General features: G+C 38.9%; 1 protein-coding gene across 3 annotated transcripts in view; it reads right to left on the bottom strand.

The window, feature by feature from the left end:
• Positions 1-3,973: 3,973 nt before the first annotated feature.
• LOC126424816 (hypoxia up-regulated protein 1) overlaps positions 3,974-24,097 on the bottom strand; it is a 102,821-nt gene continuing 82,697 nt past the window's right edge. For 2 of the 3 annotated variants that reach the window (XM_050087609.1, XM_050087608.1), the window contains exons 16-17: positions 22,480-22,737; positions 3,974-4,989 (exon numbers count right to left, since the gene is read on the bottom strand). In XM_050087609.1, the coding sequence (XP_049943566.1) occupies positions 4,958-4,989; positions 22,480-22,737 (290 nt within the window). In that variant the 3' untranslated portion in view covers positions 3,974-4,957. The remainder of the gene's footprint in view (positions 4,990-22,479; positions 22,738-24,097) is intronic. The other variant, XM_050087610.1, reaches the window with a different exon arrangement.

Here is a 24,097-nt window from a genome sequence, read left to right as displayed (position 1 = left end):
CTCCACATAATTTCCAGCCCTCTCAACTGCCTCACACCATCTTGGAACCAGCACTTGTATACCCGCACGGTAAAATTCTGGACCAACCTGTTGGAGCCACTGTTTGACAGCGTGTATAAGGGAGTCATCACCTTCAAACCTTGTTCCATGAGGAGAGTCTTTCAGTTTCCCAAAGAGATAATAGTCACATGGAGCCAGGTCAGGACTGCAAGGTGGGTGTTTCAGTGTTGTACATCCGAGTTTTGTGATCGCTTCCACAGTTTTTTGACTGACATGTACCTGTACATTGTCATGCAAAGTTTTGTGATCGCTTCCACAGTTTTTTGACTGACATGTACCTGTACATTGTCATGCAACAGCAAAACATCCTGCTTTTGATGATGTGATCGAACACAACTCAGCCGAGCTTGAAGTTTCTTCAGTGTCGTCACACATGCATCAGAATTTATGGTGGTTCCACTTGGCATGATGTCCACAAGCGAGAGACCTTCAGAATCTAAAAACACTGTAGCCATAACTTTTCCAGCAGGTGTGGTTTTGAATTTTTTTTTTTTTTTCCTTGGGTGAATTTGCCTGATGCCACTCCATTGACTGCCTCTTCGTCTCTGGTGAAAAATGATGGAGCCATGTTTCATCACGTGTCACAATTCTTCCAAGAAATTCATCTCCACCATTTTCGTACTGTTCCAAAAGTTCGCTGCATACCGTTTTTCTTGTTTCTTTATGAGCCACTGTCAACATCCTGGGAACCCATCTGGCACAAACCTTTTTTTAAAGCCAACACTTTCAGTATTCTGCAAACACTTCCTTTTCCTATCCCAATGTAGAGTGACAATTGGTTCACTGTGATGCGTCTGTCAGCAGTCACCAATTCATTAACTCCCTGCACATTGTCTGGAGTATGTGCAGTACGAGGCCTGCTGCTGCGAGGACAATTCTCAATATAGCCGTGCCCGCTTTCATCACGTAACCTGCTTGCCCACAGACTAACTGTACTGTGATCGACAGCAGCTTCTCCATATGCCTTTTTCAACCTCTTGTAAATGTTTCCCACTGTCTTGTTTTCACAGCACAGGAATTCTATGACAGCACGTTGCTTCTGACAAATGTCAAGTGTAGCAGCCATCTTGAAGACATTCTGTGACGGTGCCACTCACAGGAACAGGTTTAACTAAGTTTGAAAATGAATGGGAAGGATGTATCTACACACTGTATAACTTTCACACATGCAGAATGAAAACTGTATTTTTACAAAAATAGTGTGCATTTCTTTTGGAGTGACCCTCGTAGTTAACTCAAAATTCACGTATGTCTGCCTACATCAGGATGTGTACTGATGAAGGTAATAAATCCAAAATAAGTTTATATACAAAAATTGTATGTCGGCAGCATTTTGTCTACTAATTCTCTGCATAATATCCTACTGTGACATAATATATGCTGCAGGTTCCATAATAAAGAAAAATATATTTGTCTCGATTGCCAAGGCTGTACGGGAGGGGAATGTTGGACATGGACAGGATGGCAACTCTCAAAATGCAAGTACTGTTGTTTGTTTTTACATGTAATGTGAACAGAAGTGTATAGCTGACCCTCTTTGAGGATTAGGTCACCATCAAGGAAAAAGGCATGGAATATGGAATAGGACCACTTCTGTTGTCTCAGGGGCATTATTGTTCTGCTGTCCATTTTAACAATTAACCAAATTCTTTTCCGCCACTATGGATATGCTGACTAGACATTTTTATTCATTCTTAGAAATGAAATTTTATCAACAAATAATGCTGTTGTTCCAATCATCTTATCTATTCCACAGTTATTTGTATCAAGTGGTTTTAATTCAGTCACCAACTCGCCTTTAAGATAGCTTTACAATTAGCAGCCTAAATCTCAGAAGAAGAAATAATTATGTACCGAGTGCACACCTGAGAGAAACAGAGTGCGTTCCACAAGTAATGCGACCAATTTTTTTCTGACGCAACGGTACACAACAGCGTGTTGTAACTGCCTGGGCTAAGTGGAGGGGGCTGTTAGCTTCAAAACACTCTGTCTCATTTGATTGCGAGCTGCCAGAGAGTCAGGACGTGCGTTTCCATCAACCCCATTTTGAGTTGATGTAACACGGCACAATGGATCATTCTGTAGAGCAATGGTACGCTATCAAATTTTGTGTTAAACTTGGGAAGTCCGCCACCGAAATGTTTCCATTAGTTCAGCATGCCCTTTAGGACTGATTGCTTGTCCAAATCACAAGTTTTCCGATGGCAGAAGTCGTTCATGGAGGGCCGACAAGGTCACCGACGAACCTAGCAGTAGACGGCTATCAACCGCATGAGCCGACAAAAATGTGACGCATGTGTGCGACTCTTTGAACTCTGACAGACGGCTGAGCCTCCATTTGATAGCACAAACTCTAAACACGTCAAAAACAACCGTTTTCTGCATTGTGACCGAAGATTTGAACAAGAGAAACGCGTGTGCCAAACTTGTCCCAAAAGTGTTGACTGACAAACACAAGCACATGCGAGTGCCTCGGTGCCGAGAAATGTTGGAAATTTGTGAAAATGATCCTCATTTTTTGAACCCAGTTATCACTGGTGGCGAGTCGTGGATTTTTTAGTATTACCCTGAGAAAAAAAGGCAGACTTCCGAGTGCACTGTCCACCATCAATTCATACCTACCAGGTCTACAGTGAACTCCGCTTTCTACTTTGAAGTGTTCAAAAGACTTCAAAGGAGAGTCTTGCGCTGCCCAAGCAACATCAAGGACACATGGAAAGTTCACCACGACAACACACCGAGCCACAGCGCCTTCATTGTCAACGACTTCCTGGCCGGGATCAAAACTCCATTGGTTCCCCAGCCTCCCTACAGTCCTGACCTGGTTCCCGCCGCCTTTTTTTAGTTTCCTCGGTTAAAAAAAGTCATGAAAGGAAAACGTTGGGACACGATTAAAAGCATCCAGGCGCACGTTACATCAGCTCTAAAGGACGTTCCAGACAACGCATTCCAGGATGCCTTCCAGGCATGGAAACACTGCCTCCAGAAGTGTATCGAAGCAAGAGGTCGCTGTTTTGAAAATTTTTGATTATTTGTATGAATATATTCAATAAATGCTATTTTATGAATTTGGTCACATTACTTATTGAACACACCTTGTATTTGCCAGTGGGATTGGATTTTCCATCAACTTCTGGCAATGAAACAGAAGTCACTAGATAAGAGTTTACGGAAACATATTCTGATTGCAGCAGCAAACTTCAGGCTTTTGTTTTTCCCTCAAAAATCACACAGACAACTGGGAAGTTGTTGGATGCAATTTTTGTTGAGCCAAATGAAATAAATTTAAGAAAAAATGTTGGGAACTGTTTTGCAGAAAAACACTTATGAATATTTTGAGTACACACTACCATTATCGGTCACAAAACACTCCTGCATATAGAATTTTAAACGTCATCGTGTGCCTGGCACAGTAAGTCTGTAAGACTTGATGGTATGAAACAGGCATTCGTTGGTGCAGCTGAAGGAAGACTCAGTGTGGCTGAGTAATGTTCTTTAAATATTGAAGGAAGTCACAGTTAAATAAATGACACAGGTTTAGTTTTTATTTAATGGATTACATCCCTACAATGACAGCACTCTATGGTCATGTCAGGACTTAAAGTGAAAATGAGACAACATACACCTGAGTGGGGAAGTTGTGTAACCACACTAAGTTCACAGCAGGAATTGTCACAGACTGGTTTGCAAACATACGCGTTGTAGGTATGTGAATCCTACGAGAAACTAAAACATTTTCGTACAAATAATAGATTGCCACATCCCTCAAAAGGTTCTACATGGTGGCCATGACAATTTTTTCCCCCCTCCTTGCACGCCAAACATAGTTATGCTTTAGACTGCCTCCTTGCAACTGTAAAATCAAAATACTCATCACTAAAAGAAAATATTTCAATGAAAAACAAAACGTAATATTGAGATCCCACATTTATATTTTCTGAAGGAAAAGTACAACACACACAGGAATTTAAATCAAAATATGTACAAATAAGGTATTCACGGCAAAGATCTTACAGATATTCAAACAGTTAAACACTTACTCAAATTAAGGGCAATACAAAAAAAATATTGACACTTTATCTGAATAAATATAACAATTACATCTGTTTTGTCTGCAATTCTCAAAATAAACCACAACGCACAATTTTCGGTTACACATTTTCCTTGCCACATAATTGGTAGGCAAACAATTTTCTTGCTCTTTAATCAGGTGGTCGAATACTTTCGCAAAAACGGGTAAGGAAACACACGAGGTGCAGTGTGCACTGCCAAAATTGGTTATATGCATAATTTTTGTTCAACAGATTCTACAAGTGATAACTTGTTTCACGCCAATGACAACTAACATCACACAAGATGAATATTTACAGGATGCTACTTCTCAACAAGACAAACAACATGAAAAATTTATCATAAATGCACAGGCGAGTGAGCCTGTGACACTGGAAAAAAAGACATCTCTCCCACAGTTACGTGAGATGTGCTCAAGATTGCACAAACAAAAAACTTGCAGACATTCCACACACTTCTAATGTGACAATGTTTAAATATCATTGTATAACTACATGACCCAATTTTAAACAACTGGATGCTGACAAAAATGTCTTTTATAAATAATATAAATAATTGTGACAAATGTTTATACAGAATAAAAATAGGGGTGAGAACAACAGCAGGGGAGGACTCCAAAGAAAAACAAACACACGGTTTGTGCAACAGATAGATCTCACACACGCACTCACTCGCACCTTACAATTAAGTCTGTACAGTTTAGGTCCCTTTATTCTCTCCCCACACCGGGGCCACTAAATGCGACGACGAAGTGTTTTAATCTTCCGGAATTAAATCACACCTTCCACAAATCAGTGGAGGTAAGGAACTCTACAGTCTTCAAACGTTACAGTTCTGTGTGGCTTTCCCCGTCCTTTTCTGAAAGACAAAAAAAGAAAAGATAAGATTTTTTACAATGAAACAGCAAGAGCCATCAGAAAAATATGGTGGCCCAACAACTTTACTAAAGACAGTCAAATATTCTCACAATTACTGCATTGTTATATTTGTATTACTTATGTCACTTTACTGTTTTACAGGGATGGCTGTTTGTATTTACATTTCATAAAAAACTAAAAACAGGCAAAACTCAAGAAACTAAGAAATTTAATATCAGATTTTCCCCACAACTACTAAGCTTCATGCAGAGAAAAGAGTGTATGTAAGTGAAGTGTGTTGAGAAACATCTTTGCATGTTAACAAGTAAGAAATTTATCCTCCCCGTCACACAACATTTAAATATTTTGCATACTACAATAAAACGAAGTAGACCTTATGATAAGTGCACACTACTGTTACTAGAGAAATGTCAATAGATTATAATTAACGCAATGAAGCACAGACATACATGAAATAAGTCAATTGCAGAGATCGGTCAAGGTTAATTGCACAAGCAGAAGTATTTCCTGCTGAACAGTTGGCACTTTTGCTATAAGGGAAGGAGCACTGAATGCAGAAGAGATCTTGGTGCAAGAGAGATCGACACAACTGGCACAGAAAAGTAAGCATTGCAGGAAAACTGGTAGAGAGCTCCACTGGTGTGTCACCAGGTGACATCCAGTGAGTAGCCAATAGTATGTGTGGTCACTAAGCACAACAATATGATGTGATGTGATTGTCTGGCAAATGTAATTGTTAAGGAAACGCATATTACCTCTTGGTACAATAAAACTAACAAGTGTTGTAAAATTATTATTCTGCACACTACAAAGGGCTGAGCAATTTTGGACCTCTTCAATTTTTGTCATACTTTTAGGATTTGAAGGTCATGGCCCAGACGTCAGTTTTCTGAAGCTGTATGACGCATTTCTCAAAAACAATTGAAAGAAGGGGCAGGTATAAAGGGTTCAATTTAGAAGATTTTATGATCTAAGCACTCTTAACATGTTAAGTGCACACTCAGTCTTATGGGGCTGACAGTCGACACGCTGTTTGGGCAATATCAATCCCCTGGGTCTGATAGTGTATTTTTCACTTTGATGATCAGTGGACAGAAACAGCAGTAACAAATATTATAATTTTAATGGAGTTTTTTAAAACATACAGTACACGAATGTAATCAGATTTGCAAGCACTACAAAAGATATTTTAATTAAATTTCTAGCTGCATTGCACCCACATGTTTATGTGTTTGTCATTCAAAACAATACCTATGCACTTTATGTACGTTTCCTTCCTTTTTGTGCAGCCAGTGTTTGCTTCTTCACATACTGATAATGAATGGAGTTCCTTCACGTGAATGCCGTGTGAGCACAACTGCCAACTGTTTCCAAAATATCGTGAGTGACTCTTTCCATCCTGTCATACCTTGGAATATGTATAACACATTCAAAAAGATTGTATGCTAACTTTCAATACTGTTTTACTCTCTTTCTCAATTGACTGCTGAAAAGTGCTCACCTGAGTAATTAGATGAACAACAGTTTTTCCCTAATTATAATCAGTAACACTTATTTGTTTTCGATTAACGCACTCTTCTGGTTGACTTTGAGCCACCTGGAATGAAGGGAAAAAAATTGTAGGACTTCTGAGCCTGCAGTGTGGTTCTCTGCTTGCTGGACCGCCACGGCCACTTTCGTGCAACCAGTAATTGAAAAGGAAGTGTTACTTGCATCAGAAAATTGTGACACAGTATTTGATAATCGCCATTTCAATTTGATGATAAATATGGAAGAATTCATTGCATGACACTGGTTGAGATGAGAGAAGAACATCTAACCATATTAGGCGAAGAAGTAGCCGCCTTTATAAATGAGTAAGCTACATTATTGTATATGGGGAAGCATCATTCATTGAATTTTTTTATCTATATAATTTGAGCAAGCCCGATCTCAGGTGGATGTACTCTGGCAAGCAGAACTGCTATCACCAAATTGTAAGGCGCAAACACAATGAACTACATGCCTCAAAGAGAACACTGAGGACCTACCGAGTCATTTTTGTTTTGTTTTATTTCTGTAAATTTTTTGATAGTGAGATTTTTTGTTTGTGAATGAAAACTAGCAGTGCCAAACACGGATTATCTGTCTTTTACTGGCATCACTTTGGGTACAAATAACATGGACCACATAGTAAGTTATAGTGCAATAATTGACCAAGTATGCCTTTCTGCAGTAAATTAAGTTTCCTGAAAAATAAAAAGCATTCCGTGGATTAAAATGCTAATTTGTGCGTTCTGTAGTAGAATGTAACGTACACAGGCAGTCCTCCCAGTACGCCACAGTTTTAATTGGCAGGAGAGAAATTAGTGGGTGCTACATTTGCATGGGATAATGCTTTCATAAATTTTAGTTTTTACATAATTTACAATGAAACAGACTAGTACATGACAACCACAATAATCTCTCACCAAACAGTAACAAACTTTGAGAATGCTGAGCAGAAAGTTTTCAATACCCGCAGCGATATAATTAAGTGGTTTGAAGTAAAATCTGCCTCCCTAATGAAATTTCACACAAAAAGCAGTGCATACCATGACAATAGCAACATTTGTAAAATATCTAGAAATATGTGGACTGGACACCTTTAGGTGGGGGCAATGATGACACTAGTTGCGGGAAATGCAGATGCCACACTGGCTGAATCATATGCACAGGTAATTCGTCAATGAATGAGGATAACTTCCAAAATTCTATTGATTCAACTGAGTACTGCTAGTTCACCTCAAGCTCTTAATAGAGAAAACAATGTCCACTTTGTGCCCCCCTATTATTTAATTTAGTGTACAGTAAAGTGATATTGTCAGCCGACTTGAATCCAATATTGTCGTTTATCTGCAAATGGCTGGAGCACGCTCAACGTTTGATCAGTGTATATGCATTCTGAAGTGGTTTATCAAATTTTATGATGCCCATTAAGTGCAGTATCACTGGAGGCTGGTGTCTGAAATAGTATCCCCATCCCACCCCACATAACAATCAAACAAATTATTGATTGAAGCAGATGGAAAGATTTGCGATATTCATGAAGGAAAACCTTGAAGTCAACCAACAGCAATGTGTCCTGCTTCGTTAGCAGACAACCAGGGACCTACAAATTATTCGATTAGTAACTGTAATAATGAAGAATCTTTTATCATGTTGTTCTTTTGTGCACCCCTCATTACAAAATGTGTATGTGGACCAACAAGGAAGGTCAAATCGTTTACAATGACTGGGTGGATATAGATATGCATGAAATGAAAGTGTTTCTTGGTGTTCTTGGAGTTTACGTATCAAGAAATGAAGACATCAATCAGCTTTGGAGTGCTGAGAATGGCTGTTCAGTGACATTATGTCTCACAACCAATTCCATGCTATTCTGAGGGTGTTGTGCTCTGACAGTACAGCTGCCCAACATGAACAAAGGCAGAGTGATTCAATTTGAACACATCAGACAAGTTTTCGAGATGTTGAAATTACCCTTAGCAATGCCTACATTCCAGAATTGTGCATGACCATGGACGAACACATTTCAAGGTCGCTGTCCATTTCGACAGTACATCCCAGCAACATGTGGTGGATTCAGAATAAAGTTGTAGGCAATTTGTGACAGTGCAACAAGCTACTATTGAAAATGAAAGTTATTCGAGGAAGGAGGAAGTAATCAGAGTCAATTGACTTTGAGGTTGAACTTTAAAAGTCTGAACACAATATCACCTGTGATAATTTTACATCTCTTGATTTAGCTCATCATTTGTTGTCAAAAGATCTGGCACTAGTCAGTACTATCCGAAAAAACAAAAGTGAACTGCCTGTCGATCTCATAACGTATAATGCACATGAAGTATACTCTTACATTATTTTTGGTAATAGCCTCTTCTCTTCCTAAGAAAACTACAATTGTTACTGGCTCCAGCTCTCTTCCTGATCAACTGTAAGTGCCCATCACAATTAAAGAAGACTGAAGTTATAAGGACATACAATGCCACAAACGGTGGGTCGGCACCATGAATCAGAAGATGCGATGCTATAGTGTGGAGAGAGAAACAAGGTGCTGGCCATTCGTGGTTTTCTTCAATATGATCTATGTAAGTACAATGAATTTGGATGATCCTGGCTCCCAATAAAAAAAGGGACATTGGACTTCCAGTGTCACTTTGAGAAAGCAACAAGGAGGGGTAAGGAAGTCAATGAATTTATTCGTAGCACCAGTTCCAGGAAGAGCAGTGAAACCACCAGCTAATAAGAGTAGAAGATGTGCGTATTGTGTACGGAAGAAAGACAGGAAATGTCAAATTACATGTTATAAGTGCACCAAACCTGAATGCTCTGCACATTCTGCTTTTGTCCGTGGAACCCAAACAAATTTGCAATAAGAATAAAAGTCACTACAAAAAGTATAAAAAATGTTCTTTAAAATGTAAACTTTAAATATAAAAATTATTTTAAAAGTACTTATATTTCAAAACTTGTTCACGTCATAAGTAGTCAAATTAGTACTAATTTATGCGAATTTAAATAACATGGGCCTGAGAGGTCCGATGGTAGGGAACGCTACACAGATTTTCTGGTAAGCAGAGGATTAAAGTTAACAGAACAGTGAATCAGCGTAAATACATCTACTGGGCCCCGGAAAACCTGCATGTTCATGCGGATGAGATGGTAAATGTACCAGAGTTCATCTGTGGTGTGGAATATCATCCAAGCGCTTAGTAAGATCCTTTTTCTTTGATGATGTGTGACTGGAGAAGAGTGTATGGATATATTACACAAATTAATTTAATCTGGAGTACACATGCTTCGTGGAGCTGATGTCTTTTACCAATAGGACAGGGTACTACCACATCACCACCTAGCCCTATGAGCTTACGTAGATGACCATCTGCAGGGACACTGGACTTGGCGAGGTCCCCCTCCCCGGCACCAAATTTAACAGCTATGCACTTTTACTTGTGGGGGAACTGTGAAAGATCAAGTCTATAGACTTAAGCTGCATACGTCTGAGGACCTTCGACAGGAGATCACAGCAGCATTTGCAGTGAAACACTGGCCAATGTAGCCACGGTGACAACTCAGCGTTCTACTGTCTGGCTGCCAGCAGTGCACTTGTTAACATCTAACTTAACCGTGTACTAAATGTAACACTGTAGTGCATGCATCATCAGTATTCAAATGTAAAACAGATGCATAATATATAGCTTTCATTCCTTAAAGTGTCTTTTTTGTGATCTCTATATATAACAGGACAACACAATATACAATGAACATTATAAAATTATATCAAGTGAAGATTCATAGAGGTTATTACTAACACAATCCCATCAGAGCTTTAGCTCCATCACACCATATTCATTTTCTCGACTGTATATACCACATTTGTAAGGAGATGCTTCTCACTTCTTACATCCGATGGCCTCTAGATTTTTCTCAGCAGCTGAGCAACTGCAGATGGTGCAGTCAAGTCAGTCTGATTCTCCGGGCACCATCTGACACACAGTGTCATTTAAGGGGAAGGCATCAGTGGAAGCCAATGAGATCCCACGTGGGTTCTCTACGTGTCAGCCAGGCATGTGGACGGTGGAAAACGATTCAGCTGAGTGGCGTTTCTACGAACTCGCCTGTCTCAATTCTCCATTCTCGCTCTACTGCCCATTATCTGACACCTGGTGGTGCTATATTAGACAAGAAATTAATATTATGGAAAGAACAGATTGCTACTCACCACAGAAGTTGCGTTTAATCTCAGACAGTCACAAAGAAAAAACTACTATACATTCAGACACAGAAAATGCACACACGATTCACACAAGTACAACTCGCATTCATGTGGCCACTGTCTCCAGCCATCGTAGTCAGATTCAGTGGCTGCAGGCAGTGGCCACGTGTGTGCAAATTACGCTTGTGTGAATGTGTGTGTGCGCATTTTCTATGTTCGAAGATGCTTTGGCCAAAAGCTGATACTTTTAGTATTTTCTTTGTGCCTGTATGCGACTCGACACCACCTGTGTGTGGTGAGTGACAATCTATCCTCCTCAAGAGATTATTGTTATTGCACCCTGGACTTTCCACTGTTAACTGAGACATTACATTATGAAACTAGTTTTTATTTTAGTAGTGGGAGAAACATTATTGCTGAAAGTTCTAAACACTCAATGTTCAGCCACTATTGTTAAATTATTTGCCTTTCCATTGCTCTTCCATAATTTAGCAAGTGGACACTTCTCTTCCGATTATATCATCATCACAAATGTATTTCCCCTCCTCCTCCATCTCACATTCTACTTGGAATTCACCTGTATAGTTGCTGATAATGAATATCATTTCTAGCTGCTGAAGAAGACGGTACCTAAAACACTTATACAAATCATTCTACAGTACACCGGAAAGTATCCATACGTCACATCATTTCTGTGCCCAAGTGCTCCTGCCTTCAGTTTGTGCATCATCATAGTTTATGCACAATACACATCATTTTATAAGCCACAATTTTTTGTTTACTCTTAATTATGTAGTGTGAAAGGATGATCAGTCTTGCAGAAAATAATCAAGTCATTTGCTTCAGAGTAAGAGCTACGCCTTTGCTTTCTTCTTTATTAATTCCTGCACACATTACACCCTCACCCCCTTTACTAACTTTTACACGAGTAATGATTTTTCCCCAAACAGCTGCTTTTGTATCTATACAGTTTATTTTCTGGGATTTGTTCATAAATAAAAATACCATCTTCACTGCCACCACCATCACCTTCTCAATCTTCTCCAAGAGTTTCCCTACCAACGGCAAGGGGTGCATACGAAGCGAGCCCGTCCATCTTTTCAAGTCTTCCTACCCGCTCTCTGGCTTAGCCTTCTCTTCCTTTCCTAATCAGTCAGTGTCGCTTGGCCTTCCCCTCACTCTGCTAGCCTCTATCTTCATCTTTGTGCACCTTCCTCGGCATCATCGTCTCCTCCGTTTCCTTTAAATGCCCTAACCAATTTCATTTTAGTCTTCTTCCTCACTCTTCTCTTGTGCGGGTTCCTCACTTGTCATCTTCCTAACACTTTCATATTTCATCTTTCGGAGTCTTGTTATTGCTATCAGACTTCTCAAAAACTTCATCTCACTTGCTCGTACCTTACTTTTACTCCTCACTTTTTTTGACCTAACTTTCTACAGCATACAATGAAATTTGTATATAATATGGAGCATACAACAGAATTTGTATACAATATGTTCTTAATTATGAAAGAGTCTCTTATTCCATTCTTACCAAACTTCCCATTAAGCTATCAGATCACCTTGCTCATTCTCTCATATCTTCGTCATTTCTTGAAATCTCCTGTATTACACTCCCCAGCTTTCAGCTTCTCACCACCTGATATTATGTTTACAGTAGGTCTAGCCTTTTTTCTTAGTTTGACTACCAGTTCACACTTCTTTGCATTGGATTTTAGACCACTTTCACGCATACAACCTATATCCAAAAAATGAAATGGGAATTTGGTCTCCAAAACAAAACATTCACTGCTGCACTTGCTCATTTCTGCCTCAACTGCAATTAATTTTCCAGCCTGGCCGAGAGCAACATTTTTCTTTAAATTGCACAGATCCCTCAATTCCTTCCCTTCCAGCATGCCATTAGAACAATGAACACAAAATTTGTGTACTGCTCTCATTTAACAGTCTCTCAATTTCACCACAACTCACCACTTTATTTTCACCTTATTTCTTAACTGGCATGAAACTATAAAATAGTAGTTCTCATTCAAAGTCCAGCCACGTGGCTGTATTCGTCCCGATACAACTCAAGCACAATTTGTGCACTAATGTAGCATCAGATGACTGGGCTACAACTATTACAATACGTGGATCTTCCCTCCATCACCAGAGAGGGGATGGGTTTTGTAATGGATTCCAAGCACTTATGCCACCTCTGGAAGTTGCAGATGTCTCAACTGTATGAGCAAATGTTCTACGTTCACAATCACACGGGTAAGTGGTGTATTTTCTTACTGACTATCCAGTTTAGAGCACTACAATGTTCCTACACCAATACAGCTGTCTGCTATCTTTGCCTTTTACTTTGCCATTTGTTTCTATTGGATTCCTCTTTCATCCCATTCCACTACAAATGGCAGTAGTGAGTTCTTTCATCATCATAATACTTCAAGCATGAATACTGCTCCAGTATCGTTATGACACACACTCTTTGTGGCAAAAAGTTGGTATCAATGATATCTGCAGACAACTGCTCATTACCATCGCAACATGCCATTACGCCAGACGTGAATATTCTGCCCCCCCCCCCCCCCCCCCCCAAAAAAAAAAAAAAACCTCCTTTCCCACAGGAAACCAGGACAACAAAAACAGCTTTGAACTGGCTCATGAAAACAACACACATTTAGGCTCTGATTTAGTGAAATTAACATTTGGTAATACAAACTGTAAAAGAGTGTCTTTATCAAGCATGTTACAAAGGATTACATGTAAACCAGTATGTTAGCAGGAAGCAACAGGAAACACAATATTACAATGATTTTTTTTTTTTTAAGAAAGAAAGAAAGGTTCTTTCTTTGCAAGTATGGAAGAAAAGCTCAAGAAAAAATTGTGGAAAACCCAGACTATAGTCTGATTAAAATTACTTGATAGATGACACTTCACGCATTGGAGCTGATTTCTTCCAATCAGTGTGCTAAAGTCACACACCAACCACTCACCATTGCCAGAAAGCCACAATAATTAGTCAGCTCACTTCCATTTCCCTGCCCGGCATTCTTTCTTGCCACTTCCAAAATTGCTCTGCATTACCAATTAACAGCATTTGTGAAGTGTCTTGTTGTGTTTGTGTTACCTACTACTGAGCGATAGCTGGCAGCAGATGGGGCAACACTGCAGCGACAAGTGATAGCTATCAACTATCAAGTAATTTTTAATGGACTATAGCCAAGAATACCCAACCAGTAAAAATGAAAATAGCCCAGGTCTGTTGCATTCAATTGTTAATACCCCATTCCACTTAAGAAGTTAATTAACCAAAATGGCTGTGAAATTACAAACTTTTAAGGTTTTGCAGTGACAGTTCAATAGTGGCGCCAAAATATTATGACATACGCCAACAGACGACCATTCCTAAAAATCATTTACAAATCAAATACTTCTAATTTCCTTCTTTTCTTACATATCCTGATCTTGTACCATATGTAGGGTAGACGCACTTCCGATATTAACGGACCCATCCACTACTGAGTAAGGAAAGTGACTATACTGTTCATCAGCGTACCATTACAGACTGACAAATACGAGCCTGTCAAATTGACTAAAACTGATGAAGAGATCACAAGTAATAACATCAAAAACCTACAAAAGAGGAAATGGTGGAATATAAGAGGGGATGCATTAAAGTATTTCCTTGACACCACATCCACTCAAAATTACTGAGAATTTTGAGCGAGTATGCCAAGACAGAAATATTCCACCTGCTGTCAAGATATGAGAGACAGCCGAAATACCCTCAGACATCAAGGAGAATGTAATAAAATCGATGGTAAAGAAAGCAGGTGCTGACAGGTGTGAATATTACCAAACCGTATGTTTAATACGTCACAGTTGGAAAAGAGTAATGCAAACAATTTACAGAATAACAGAAAGGCTTGCAGAAGCCAAACTGAAGAACAAAAAAAGTTTAGATTTCAGGAAATCTAGGAACATGCATTACAAGATATCTTAAGAAAGGCAAATCCACACCCTTAAATCATCTGTAAATTTAAAGAAATCATTCACATTTGGTTCTTAACTTAAAAGAGCAATTCAAAACTCATTTAGCACAGCTGTAACTATTTTAATGCACGGTGATACATCACTAAGAATTACAGAGAATGGAGAAGAAAATAAAATATTTTTTCTCACACTTTACAGGTATACTATACAACTACCCTCAGTCACATGGACAACACATCTGACCACCATACATTCTAAAGCATAGATGGAGTCAATGATGAGAGAGCACTAGAAACCACATTTTTGAGTTCTGGAACCATTTTTTACACAGACAAATCTTGCTGGAAGACTTAATCCATGGAATCTGTATTGAGCTGTGGCATCAGCCTTTACTTGAGCATGTCCAAGTAAATGTAGAAGCACTTAGCTCACTGAAGAGACAATAGATTCTACACTTTTTGCAACAAGACACTGCAGCCAAGTCAATTACAGGCCTTTGTGTACTCCATATTCAAATATAGTGCTAGTTAATCTCTTCACTTATGTGGAAGACTGCATCATCGCAAAAATGAGGCACGTAGTAAACGTTTCTTCCTCCGACTTCCAGCAGTGCCATAGCAAATTCGCATGTATGAAGTAGTGTTCTTGTTTCAATTACTGTAAAATTTCAGTTACATTCAGTTCTATCAGGAGAACTTGCCAAATTATTGTTTGTGGTTCCCTGCTAGCTTCACACATGGATATCCATGGACTATGACAATTGATGAATTCTAACATCCAGGATGCCTTCTACATGGAATCTACCATTTTCATTTATGACCTGTTACTTTTCAATTATGTATCACCAACTACCGAATCACTGAATTTGTGCAATGATCAATATTTTGAACTTTTACATTCTCTGTATTTATCATCGATGTATCACTATGCATTAAATAGTTGCGGACATTTCTAATCACCGAGTGAGGTGGCGCAGTGGTTAGACACTGGACTCGCATTCGGGAGGACGACGGTTCAATCCCGCGTCCGGCCATCCTGATTTAGGTTTTCCGTGATTTCCCTAAATCGCTCCAGGCAAATGCCGGGATGGTTCTTTTCAAAGGGCACGGCCGACTTCCTTCCCCGTCCTTCCCTAATCCGATGAGACCGATGACCTTGCTGTCTGGTCTCCTTCCCCAACCCAACCAACATTTGTAATCATTATTTTGAACTGCCCAGTACTCTGGCTTGCAAGCACAACAAAACTTTCCAATCCAGAATGATGTAACTTAACTGGAAGAAGGAGAGCTACAATCAATTTTTCCTTTACTACGGCAACACCTCACACACCTGGAGAGGATGAATTACTGATACACTGTTGTTCTGGTATTAATGAAGTGTAATATAGTTTGAACTGATTCAATAATACAGGAGAAAAATTGTAGATATAGATCCATAAATAACTCAAATTGAATTATTTTTATGCCAAACATTTCCCCTATATATATATCCCCATTTTTTTAAAAAACCTTTTGTACAATAGTTTTCATGCCACATTTTCTTAATGTCGTTTTTTTAGAATTTGTGTGTAAAATTTAAATTAAACTTTCACATTACAAAAAAAGAGATCCAAAGTGAAGTTCTACAATCCCAGCAGTAATATTTACAGATGAAAATAACAATATACCATTACAATGTTAGTGACGGACATAGGTCATGCTAGTAAATCCCTCAAGAAATGAGACATAAGGAAACGGCAGACATACATTTTGTGTTTGTGTGTGTGCGCGTGTGCGTGTAATCTCACGCAGCGATGATTGCAAACAAGGCATGGATAGCACACACAACAACAGCCGAGGCAAACCAGGAAGGCTGCTCCTGAGAGAGGTCTGTAAAGATTTTCATTATTCAGCCATGAAGATCCACAACCATAAGCCACTTCACTTATTCTCAATTGAATAGAAGGATACTGAAGGTTAAAAAATACAGTGCTACCATAAAAAAGATAAATATTCCATAAATGCAGGTCTGAAATTCCTCAACAAATGTCTTTTTTAAAAAAATTTGTTGTGTCATTACTGCTTCAGGAAACAGAACACTTAACTTGAAATGTGAGAGATTTTATGAAATACTATAATATAAACTTTTGGGGAACCTAAACATAGAAAGATAACTTGATATACATTGACTATATTTTTTAAATGTAAACTTATTTATCACTGCTGGCTCCCCATACATGACAGTAATTATTAACTTGAAATAGATTTGCCTTTCAAATACGTATATGTATACAAATGTTGACTTATTTTAAGCACAACAAAAAGAAGTAAACTTGGGGGAAAATGGGAATTAGAAGAACAGGAAACTCATTGTTTCAGCAATAATTTTATGAGTCAAGTACCAGTGAAGTGGCTTCATTCCTGCAAGACCACACCATTAGCACTGGGTATCCTTCGTGTCTTTTCTTGGCAAGAGAAAATTATTCTATGAGCAGCAAAAATTTGAAAGAATTTTAGTTTATTTGCATTTCTGATCAGATTAATGGACCCAATTGCCCTAATAACAAATGGTATGTAGTTTTAGTGCATCAACTGAATTTACTGTATCTCCACCAAATTCATTCCAGATTTTCTGTGTAGCATTTTCACCGCACTTACTCGTAAGGTTTATTATATTTCAAACACCAGCATATGTCACAGCAGTGTGAAGAGAGAGAGAGAGAGAGAGAGAGAGAAAGAGAGAGAGAGAGAGAGAGAGAGAGAGAGAGTGTGTGTGTAGTAACAAAGCTTTTGCCATTTAAATTTTGTTTCCTTTTGGAGTAAAATGGTGAAAGCTTTAGCAAACATATTAAGATCAGCTCATTAGCTTAGACAAAAAAGTTTACTCACCAAAGAATGACAGGAGGAAACACACAAAAGATGTGGAAACATGTGAGCTTTTTGGAGCTTGTCTCTCCTCGTCCTCAACCTGACAGAAAGATTGAAGGTAACGGAAGAGGAATGAAAGACAAGGACTGGGGGGATTCAGAAAATGGGAAGAGTTACAGAAAAGTCACCCAGAATACCAGGTCTGCAAAGGTTTACTAACGGGATGAGGAGATACTATTCCTTCTTATCCCTTCCAGTAAGTGGCCCATGGTCCAGGGTTCTGGGTAATTTTCCAGAACTTTTCCTATTTCCTGAATCTCATAAGTCCTTTCTTTCATCTCTCTTCCTTTTCCTTTAACCTATCTGCCAGGAGGAAGAGCCAACGGTTCTGAAAGCCCATCTTTCCATATCTTTTGTACGTTTTCTCCTGCTGCCATTTCGTAAGTATTTTTTTATGCATACATATTATATTTTCAAACATTGTGCTCTAATGTTCGATTATCAAAATAAATAATCAGTGTAACAGACCAATTACCTACTTTTTAATTCCTCACAATATTGATTTCAAATGGAAAAAAAGAGTATAATTAATCTTAAACTGTTGCTGAGTGACAGGAGAAGGGTGGTAAGTGTGAATAAATCCTTTTTGTTATTAATTTTTTTTAAAAGTGTTGCATGTATACTGCAAAGAATGTACGAATTGCCGCCCAGTCTGAAGAATGTAGTACCCAGGAAAATGGTATCAATATTTTCGCTGTAGCATATACATTTGACCGGAGAGAATCGGCAACTGTATAGATATTTGAAACAATTATATTTATTCTTTAGTCTCAGTTGCACATTTCTAATTACAAGACATCTTCATTCTAAAATAAAGAAACTATTTTACAATAAGTAGAAAAAAATTTACACGAATGTGGAACTTACCTAAGTAATTTCATCAGCAAACCATCTTGTTTGTTTAGAAACTCTAATCAGAGAACTGTGTTTTGCAACTGTTATCAGTGTTTTAAATAGGTATAAGGGAGAGGAGAGGGGAGGGGAGGGGGAAAGGGGGAAGGGAAAAAATGGCGTTAGGGTGATTGGGAGGAGGGAAAGGAAGCAGGGAGGGGGAGTGGTAGAGGGGTTATGAAAAATATAGTTACATAAAAATTCTTGTTAAAATGTTAATAGTATAGCACAATGGGTGCGTAAACTGAATGGCACAAAACAGTAAAATTATAAAATGGAGCAAGGGAGATTGCGTGCGAAGAAAGAAATGTTGAAAGTACAGTATAATGGGCGCATAAAAAGTAAAAGATGTAAGTATCTTAAAATAACTAGCAAGACCGCTCTTGTTGAACTCACGTCCCTACCCTCCCCTTCCTGCTTGCTTGCTTGCTTTTCCCCTCTCCCTGTCACCCTTACCCCATTTCCCCCCCCCTTGCCCCCCCCCCCCCCCCCAAACCCAGTATTTGATATGAGGTTCTGAACGCACAAAACGTGTTGCTGATGCAATTACTGAGGTAAATTCTACATTCACATAAAATTCTTTTCTACTTATTGGAAAATATTAAGTGGTACATCTTAGTATTAGACCTAAAGATGATTGGAGAATAAACTTGTCACGTACAGGAAGTCACGAAGTTCCAATATCACTTCTCATGATGACATCAAATTTGAATAGCTTGTTATTTATGTAGGGGGAAACGTCACTGGGGGTGGGGAGCTGGAATTAACACAATTTTACCAACAGATAGCACTGTAAGTGTCAGAACATGCACACCAACAGGTGCGCAGCACAGAGCTGTATGCATTTTGTGTCCAAGACACTCAACATTACTTTGTCTATGAAGGACTGTGCACTGCTAGTAAAGCTCTAAGCTTTTACGTGATAAGATTTTCTTGGCACAGTTGGCTACTCGACACAAATGGGTCTACTACTGCAGCGCCCTGGTGTTTTATTCCTATATCGAGTCTTGTCTGTTTCGAGTGGTCGCTTCTATTTACACATCGGCACCAAAGTTGCTTGTGTTGTGAGAGCTGTATGCTGTGCAGTTTGGCATCGTAACAGTGATAGTGAGCTATTGAGGGACTATCCTTTTCACAAAGAAACAACAACAACAACAACAACAACATTGTGGCAAAATATCTGAACAAGCAATGATAACTTATCAATCTACAGTGCAGAATTCAGGTCATGTGGTAAGAGTATGGAAAATCCCATCCAAAATTTCGGAACATACAGTTATACATTTATTTGCTCGGGAAAATATATACCTGCAAAGTATCAATACATCAAACAATATCCAGAATGCAGTAACATCTTTTTGCTGTCCTTTAATAATTTTCTTGCTAAGAGCCAAATAACATTGAAAATCATTTTTCTCATCAAAAACTGACCTTTTCATGGTTGAAATAATTTTAATTAAAACATTTGATCTCTTCACGTTCTTATTTCTCCATAGTGTAGACTTTTTCTCAGTAATATGTAAATATCTTTTCATCTATCTTGTAAGAGACCACAAGTAGGATAAAACAATATATCTAGCATAACTTTTCAATGTGTCACAAAAGCAAAGCAAAGAACATACAAAAAGATTAAGGAGACATTACTCCGACTTCTGTCGAAGATGTGGCCACAGCATTGCAGTAGGGGTCAAGTGGTGGTGGGCAAACATTCAGTGGACGGGAAACTGCCTGAACACTGGACATTCCTGTGAGCACTGTGCATAAAATCCTGCATTACTATCCATACAAAATCATCCACATTCAGGAGTTGCTTCCTGCAGGTCATGCCAACAAGACAAACACTCATTCTGGAATTTCTTACTTGCACGAAACTGGGCAATGAATACTCATGGAACATACTGTGGACAGAAAGCCGATTTCCACCACCAAGAACATATCAATATGCAGAATTGCAGAATACGGGTGAAGAAATGCCTCCTGCAAGTCCTGTGCCTGTACTGTCACTGGTAAATGCTATGACATACCACCGTCATGGCCCTTCAACAGCAGGATGTGTGGGCAGGATCATTTTTATGCGACATGGTGCTTATTCGCACATTGCACATCCAGTGAAGCACTACTGCACAGGCATTTCAGAAACACTAGAATTATTGGCCATCACTTCCCTACAACCTGGCCATGCAGATCATCTGTGACTCACCATGTGACTTCTGGCTCTCAGGTTATCAGCAAGAGTTACATTCAATGCCCCAATTATGAACGTAGCTGAATTGAAGGCATACAAGACACAACACACATGGAATGTGACCCCTGAAACACTCCAACCTGTTGTGGAACATGCAGTTTCTTGATTTCAACTTATGGCAAAAAATTATGGACAGGTTACTGAACATGTCTTGTGGCAGTCTCACGACAATTAGGAACAGAGTTTGCTTTTTTTATGCATTTTCATAAATAAAAAAATTAAAACCAATTTCCCTTTGCTTTTTATACAGTTTTTGGCCCTAGGGCAATTAAAATCTGATTTTTCGCATCCAGTGTGGTATGACCTTACTGTTATGGCTGTGCTTATCTAACAATACAACAGTTAACTGCCGAACTTGAGCAGTTGTGCACATTCAACCAATTGGAGGCTGTAATGTACAACTAAAACCACAGCCACCGTATTGCGACTGTTTCTCATTTGTAGCCAACCCCATTCGTCTTAAGATGCTTAAAGTGCAATTTATTGGTAAAATTAACATTGAACTTACTTTGTTCCATTATTGTGAAAAAGAAAGTTGCTACTCACCATACAGCGGAGATGCTGAGTCACAGGTACGCACAACAAAGAGACTGTCATAAATACAGCTTTCAGCCAGTAAGCCCCTGCAGTCGTGCATGTCATCCAATTTTGACGAAGGCCTTACTGGCTGAAAGCTATATTTGTGACAGTCTCTGCTGTGCCTACCTGCGACTCAGCATCTCCGCTATATGGTGAGTAGCAACTTTCCTTTTCACAATATTGTTACATTCTATCCTGGATTTTCCATTGATTTCTTTGTTCCATGACGTTTTCCATTGCTTCAATAATATGTTGTTCAAATTTAACATCATTCTGATGTGTGGTTCTATTTCTACAGTGTTTTGAAAGTAACTCTAATTATGGGCATCCTGTAAGTAGAAAATGTGCAACTGAGACTAAAGAATAAATGAGTCTTTTCTGATATCAATAAGGTGAAAATGCTGAATGTAGATCTAAAAAGCACGATATTCACAACTCGCATTTGCTGCCTCAAGCATCAAGATAAATATGACATTGTGATATTGTCAGTAGTCATACTGTATTCATTATGGACTGGTCAGTTTATAAATGCACCAGAGCTATTGTTGTTACCACAAATATTTCTGTGAAGACTTTGGACTATGAGGCACGGTCCCTTTAGTGTCATTCAAGAATATCTTGCATTTAAATTCACTGATCAATAGTTTGCTTTTCAAATGAATGCATGTAGAAGTGGTGACTTTCAGCAGATTTTTGTGAAGCTGTGACATTTATTCTTTTCGATTAACATTTTTAAATCGTCAGACACTAAATCCAGAGGCTCAGTTATGATTTCAATATGGTAACTGTCTTTTTTCCAAAGAATTTTTTTAACTTATGCCCCTTACTGTGGTGTTTCACTCAAGTCAAATTACAATAACTACATTACTGAACTATAGTGCTTCAGTTGGAAGCAATCTCTAGCAACATTTAAACAAATTCAATCTTCATTTTAAGAAAGGAGTTGCCACAATGGAAAGCTGTATATTCGTGTGTGTGTGTGTGTGTGTGTGTGTGTGTGTGTGTGTGTGTGTGTGTGTAGGAGAGAACGTGACAAGTGTGTTGTGTATTATGTAACAAATCTGTGCTCATCTGTAATGTGGCAAATGCTGACCACTCTTTTCCCCTGCCACACTCCCTAGACAAACTAACCTTTCACGACATCCGCTTTCTTGTCACTGGTCAGAGGGTCTGCTGAAGACGGCAAATCCGGCTCCGGCACCACCGGTCCGCCCTCCTCAGCGCCACCTGTCACGTCCTCCGGAAGCGGAACGGCCTCGGGGTCCATGTCCGGACTCCTCTCTTCTCCATCATCAGAGGTGGAGTCGGGGACTGGTTGATCTGATTCAGGTTTTTTGTCTGTGGTAGTTTCATTTTTGTCTTTGCTTCCTGAAGATGACATGTCTTCTGCTGAAAAACAAAAGTTAGGGGAAAACTTATCGAGTACAGCTGTCTGCCTTTCTGAACAGAAAACCAGCTCCACCTTCAAACATGCCCTACGTTAAAAATCCATTGCCCCAAACTATTTGCAAGCTGACAAATGTAATCTGTGAAATATCTCCATCTCTTACAGTGCTTGGTAGTCTTGCGGGCATTATTAGCAATGTTACTACATGGCAACAACATTGACAGACATTAACAGTTGACCCAAGTTTTCTTGTAGCATGTGTCAATAATAGGACTGACTTACACTAGAAGATCAGAAGCAGTATTCATTCCATAGACCCAAAAAACGAGAGGACTCTCGTGGGTGTAGACCATGTCAGAAAGTATAAGGTAAAAAACATAAAACATCTGAATATAATACTTACTACCTCGAACATTTTTCAGCAGATTGTCAAAATAGGTGAATATATTTACAGTAAACTGTCAGTGCTAATATTTACATTTCCATTGTTAAGATATTCATCTACAGAGTAGAAGGAGTTGCCTACCAAAATGTCTTTCAAACTCTGTTTAAACCATGCTTTATCTGAAACCAAGTTTTTAATGGTTGCTGGCAATTTACTGGAAATTGTATGTTCCTAAATACTGGACTAAATAAATATTATGAGGGTCACTGCATTAGTCATGACAATTTTTTTTGTCTTGAGAATGCCATCGAATTAAAAGATTCTGAAATATGCAACTGAAAGGTTATTTCATATGTAAACATTAAGTGTAAGGTGACAGATGAACACACTGCCATAAAAGATGTAGCACAAGAAAAAAAGATGAAATGAATCATGTTGTTTAAAATTTGTTTTACTGCCATTTGCAATAGTGCACAATAGTAAAGGGCAGGAACTGACATATTAGAGCCCCTCAAAGTAGTTTCCCAACGACTCCATCACTCTCTGCCAACAATGTTGAAAATGCCAAATACAAGTTGCCTCACCATGAGTGAATTGTCTGATCTTGTTTCACTGTTTTGGGAATGTCTTCATCTGTTCACAAGTGTGTTCCATGCAATAACTCTTTCAGTTTTCGTATGAGGTCCTAATCACAAGGTGATAAGTCTGGCGAATATGGTGGGTGCTCCAGTACTTCCCACCCCCATCGCACGAGCAGATTCCACACACATTCTGCCGCACGTGCTCTCACGTTGCCATGAGGAATTAATGAATCATGTAGATATTCAGGATGTTTCTCCCGAATGGACCTTCATAGGTGCCATTGCAGGAAAGTGCAACCGTAGAGCAGTGCATTAACAGTTTGACATGTGGGACAAAATGGCACAATCACTCCTCTAATGTCATAGGCTCTTCTGATGCCCATTAACTTCATAGGG

The sequence above is a fragment of the Schistocerca serialis genome, chromosome 10, assembly GCF_023864345.2.
Source record: "Schistocerca serialis cubense isolate TAMUIC-IGC-003099 chromosome 10, iqSchSeri2.2, whole genome shotgun sequence".
Lineage (NCBI taxonomy): Eukaryota > Metazoa > Arthropoda > Insecta > Orthoptera > Acrididae > Schistocerca > Schistocerca serialis.
Note: the sequence above shows the minus strand (reverse complement) of the source record. Positions and strands in the feature narration are given on the sequence as shown.